This window comes from Pseudochaenichthys georgianus, chromosome 4, assembly GCF_902827115.2.
Source record: "Pseudochaenichthys georgianus chromosome 4, fPseGeo1.2, whole genome shotgun sequence".
Taxonomy (NCBI): Eukaryota; Metazoa; Chordata; class Actinopteri; order Perciformes; family Channichthyidae; genus Pseudochaenichthys; species Pseudochaenichthys georgianus.
The window spans coordinates 14476753-14481668 of record NC_047506.1 but is presented as its reverse complement, the minus strand read 5'-3'; the positions used below and the strand labels follow the sequence as shown (position 1 = coordinate 14481668).

The 4916-nt window shown below is 46.0% G+C and overlaps 1 protein-coding gene across 1 annotated transcript; it reads right to left on the bottom strand.

Moving 5' to 3' along the window:
* Window positions 1-2342: 2342 nt before the first annotated feature.
* On the bottom strand, window positions 2343-4110 carry her6 (hairy-related 6). Its single transcript, XM_034081296.2, has 4 exons — window positions 3796-4110; window positions 3525-3620; window positions 3327-3414; window positions 2343-3190 (listed from the first exon to the last, which is right to left on the bottom strand). Exons 1-4 carry the CDS (start codon window positions 3901-3903, stop codon window positions 2646-2648), a joined length of 837 nt encoding a protein of 278 aa, XP_033937187.1. The 5' UTR covers window positions 3904-4110; the 3' UTR covers window positions 2343-2645.
* Between the last annotated feature and the right edge of the window lie 806 nt (window positions 4111-4916).

Here is a 4916-nt window from a genome sequence, read left to right as displayed (position 1 = left end):
AAACAGCCTTCCCCTGCAACTGCAGGAGGAGGGAGGGGTGCAAGGGGATGGGGGGGAGGGAGAGGAGTTTGGCTTCAAAATGAGTCCAGGGCTTGGTACAGCAAGCCCTGGGCTTAAATCATAAAGCTCTTGCTTGTCTGGGCTGCAATCAAAGACAGCCCCAGTGACGGGGCGAGAAAGAGAGAAGAGAGAGAGAGAGAGAGAGAGAGAGAGAGAGAGAGAGAGAGAGAGAGAGAGAGAGAGAGAGAGAGAGAGAGAGAGAGAGAGAGAGAGAGGGACAGAGCCGAGCATATGGTAGCACTTAGGGAGCCAAGGAGGAAGCAGAGGGGCTTTTTCCCCTCCTCTCGCTCTCTGCATGCACGCGGAGTGTGGGAAAAGTTAATGGACACGCATGGCAGCTAACCCCCCGGTCGTGTTGTGACATGTGTGCGGTCATTCCGGCAGCTCGGCCACTGCACTGGGTAATTGGAGAGGCTCGTAAAGCTGTTCTCCAGAGGGAAGAGACCACTGAAGATGTTGGTGGGGGGACGAAACAGGGGGAAAGGCTGTGAGGTAGGGTGGGAGGGCTCAGCAGCTGGGTGTTGTCCAGGTCACACCACGTGCCTCCCAGACGTCCCGCGTCCAGCTGTGGCCCCGTGACTCAGGGCAGGAAGCTCGACACTGGTCCGAGCACAGCTGGAATGCTGTGGGAACGTTTTGTGTATCTGTGTGTTTGTGTGAAGAAGCTTTGGCTCACAGGAGGCTGACTGTTATCCCGTGTGGTGGGCCTTTCCTTGAACCCCCCGCCCCCCCACTTAACTCGCGACTACCTCACCCATCGTGCCCTTTGGCCAGGCATGTCCTCACCCAGCAGTCAGCACAAACACACACACGACGTATGCACGCACAGGCACAAGCACACACATGGCTTCAATCAAACATGGATGCATGGCCCCCCGTAAAAAGGTGTGATGGAAATTCAAAATGATGGCACTTATCCACACTTTGTGCCTCTTAGCGCACTGATAATTGCAAACACCTGCACCCCCTCCCCACACACACCCCCCCTTCAAAGAAGGGCCACACTCGGGTAGCTGGAGGGGGCACACACACCTGGGCAGAGCAGAGCGCTACCACATGGCTCAGTGGCGAGGTGTTTAACATGTCCTTCTGCTGTCAACCCCCCCTCATCCCCTGGCATGGAGGAACTCCCTGAGCTCTGATTAAAGACACAGCCGGAGGCTCCTCTCCGCTCCATACTGTCAGGAGATTAATGCTGTTGGCATTATAAAGTTGACTGAACAGCAGAAATCTCATAATGATGTCGTCCATAGCCTTGTTAAGCTTGATCACTTCAAATGGATGGTGGATTGTTAGTTTAATAAGTAACTTCCGATTTGGACTCTTTTGAGTGGAAAGAACCAGTTCATCATTTGCAATGATAATAGCCACTCATCTTTATGTCATAATAGTTTTAAAACATGCAAACGAAAGATTCAAAGGACATGTTTTCATCATAGCAGCTGCTCTGACAAGCTCATGTAACTCAAAGATGAAACCTCAAGTCTCTCCATAAAAAGTTCCTGTGTCCTGACTTATAGAATAATAATCAGCTGATTTTCCTATTCTATAAAAATATCTTAAATTTGCAAAAATCTGTGATCTTCTTTTTCTTAAATCATCCACAACAGCCATTCATGCTCCACTCATTGAGCTAACCAACACCAATCATACTGCAATGCACCTCTTCGCTGCTAGATGGCGTAAGTGACCTCTGCAAGACTCCAAAGTTTCCAGAAGGAGGTGAAACCGCTGCATTATCACTGTGAGAAACAGCACAACATGGTCTAACTCCTTTGACTGGTAAATGACAGAGCCATTTACCAGTCTGACTAATTTATTTAGATAATATAATTACAATCAGCCAGCCATTTACTGACAGTCTGGTTGAGTGAGACTTATAGTGAGCTTGATCAGTGTGTTTGCTCACTTTAGAAAGATACACACCTCTGCATAAATAACAGATACACACTTTTTTGGCAGATATTGATCTGTAAACATTACTGCAAGGCAGTCTTTCACAACTGCCTGTTATTCCTTTCTTCTATAAAAAAGATTAGTTTAATTACACTTGTTGATTTCCTGTGTTATAGCCTATACTCAAAGGCTATTTACATAAAAGAAGGATAACTAAATTAAAAGTTTGGATGTATTATTTTACTCATTTTTGCGAAGTTTACTATGCAAAAGTTTAAGTACCAAAACTATAACATACTGCATTAGCAGGCGGAACATTTGACATTTTTAGCTCTAAGCATTGGTAGGAGATCAGGCTTAGTTTTCCCAACAAACAACTCAAGCACTTGTTTTTCATATCTTTACAAATTTATTTGTCTTCCAAAACGAAGAACATTATAAGAGCATTGAACATCTTTGGCATCACACAGTAAAAAAAGACAACTCAAATATATATAAAAAAATGCAGTGAACGGACTTCCACAATACAATTCTCATTTCAATATGAACTTTACTCCCTTGTTAGCTGTACAAATATAGTGCATACTCTTTCCATTTAACGAGAAAAAAATTCAAAACAACTTTCTAACATTCAACAAAGAGAGAACTATTAAGTGTCAATTTAGAGTATTTTTTGTCCTTTCCACTTTTCACCAGGGTCGCCACACTGAATCCGTGTTGCCCGACGGGACTCCGGGGGACACCGCAGCTGGGACGGGGACCGGCGTGCCGACATTGTTTGCATACACGGGGATGACAGGGCCGTTTGGCGCAAAAGCCGCATTAGGTATGAGGAATGCAAACTGTCCATCGTTGGCAGGCACGATCTGGAAACCGCCGTACACTTTGGTGGCGTCTGGTGATAAATTGCCCGGCGAGGAGCCTCCTTTACAGGACACCGTGTTCATGGGCAGGATTTGCTGGGGAGAGTTGGGGATCTGCACCATGGACTGGCCAAAGGAGGGGTGGGTTGGTCCGCCCGTGGGGGGGAGTTGGTGTTGGTGCTGCTGATGCTGGCTGGGGTAGTTCATCGCGTTGATCTGGCCCATGCAGCTGCCTAAGTGACCGAGGAGCCGCGTCCTGACCTCGGTGTTGACACCTTCGCAGGTGGACAGGAACCGAGTGACTTCATTCGTGCACTCGCTGAAACCGGCACGATATTTTCCCAAAACAGTGGGGTCGGTGTTGAGGGCAGCTGCAGAGAAAACACGGATATATTTAAGTAAAGATACGCACACGTTGTTCTTTCTGCAAAATGTTCACTGATGTTTTGAAGCAAGATTGTTGTCTGGCCCAGAATGAGACCGATTAGTCCGGGAAATACGACTTACCGGTCATCTGAGCTCTCTGGAGGTTCCGGAGATGCTTCACAGTCATCTCCAGGATGTCCGCCTTCTCCAGTTTAGAGTGTCTGGAGCTCTGAGGGGATGGAAAACACACATGGTTAGGATTACGCTCTCACTTTCTCACAGTTTGTCAGTGGCAGTTTTGAAATCTAATAATAACCAGGACGCTGAGAGAGTACTTACATCTTTTTTGAGCGCATCCAGGATGAGAGTTTTCAGCTGCCCCAAGCTCTCGTTGATTCTGGCTCTTCTCCTCTTTTCCATAATTGGCTTGGATGACTAAAGATACAAAATAAATGACAGTATAGATTAGTTGTCTTGTTCTGGATTCGTGCATAAAAGTGAAATCTTCACTTTGGATGAGGACCGAAATGGTGTCTAAAATGAAATGTTTCAAGCTTTTTGTTTCATGAAACAGAAGGAGAAATGCTTTTAAATAAAGCTCTGTACCAACCTTTCTGTGTTCGGAGGCTGTCTTGGGTTTATCGGGAGTTGTATTCATGCTGGCCGGGGTTGCTGCGACCGGAGAGGATGAGTTTTTTTCAATCATATCGGCAGGCATTTCCTTATCAGAAATATCCCACAAAACCACAGCAAATTACGATCCACTGGTGTAGGAATAAGCGATGAATATGCTCAGTTTGCAATATTCAAAAGTCGCCTCTCCCTCAAAAAATCCTGAGATATGTATCAAGTTAAATCCGTGCGAGCGATGCGCAGCCACCAACTATCACGAGCGGATGCAGAGTCTGTCTGTTGGGCTCTCCGCGTGTGGCTTGTATTTATATCTCGCACTGCACGCGAACGGCTCGTGTGAAACTTCCCAAACTTTCTTTCCCACAGTAACTTTCCACCAATCAGGGCGAGGGACACGCGGCCCAAGGGAGGACGGCTCGTGGTCGGCGCCCTCCCATTGGTTGTTTGTCCGCTGGAGTTGGCGGCCAATGGCGCGAGGCCCGGGTTCAGGGCACAGCCGGGGAAACTTCAGTCTTCAATCATCGTACCGTTTACATATTAACAGTGGAGCCGCTGACTGGGCACCGCCACCAGGAGCGGGCACGGGGCCCTTTTATCTCCCAGATAAGCGATAAGAGCGGGAATATAATAAAAGGATTATAAGTGCAATATACGCTGCAAATCTACTTTCAACACCAATCATATGATAATAAAAATAATAATAATAATAATTACTCTCCAAACCAATTTATAGGCGATTCGGTCTTCAGCCGATTATAATTAGATTATTCCCCTACATACAAAGTATTACACAAACTTTTGTACGAAGAAGATGTTCTTAATTTATTTGTAACACTAATAGCCTAAATGAAAAACGGAAAGTAAAACTTCTGAATCGTTTAAAAACCACCAGTGGGAAGTGGTAGGCAATCATGCAATCAGAGTTTCAGTCATGTGGCAGGAGGGTGCAGTTTTGTTTTCTACCAAACACACAAACTCTACTGTTACATTGACATTATTGAAAGAAACAACTCAAAACCTCAATATGAGACAAAATCAGATACACAAACATCCTTAAACATGAACACTATTCTATATTCATTAAGCCCTCCCTCGGGG

Coding starts and splice junctions, on each gene's coding strand:
- her6 (XM_034081296.2), bottom strand. CDS start 3,903: ATGCCTGCCGATATGATTGAAAAAAACTCATCCTCTCCGGTCGCAGCA. Junction 3,621..3,795: donor CAGCCTCCGAACACAGAAAG/GTTGGTACAGAG, acceptor TTGTATCTTTAG/TCATCCAAGCCAATTATGGA. Junction 3,191..3,326: donor CCAGAGAGCTCAGATGACCG/GTAAGTCGTATT, acceptor TTTTCTCTGCAG/CTGCCCTCAACACCGACCCC.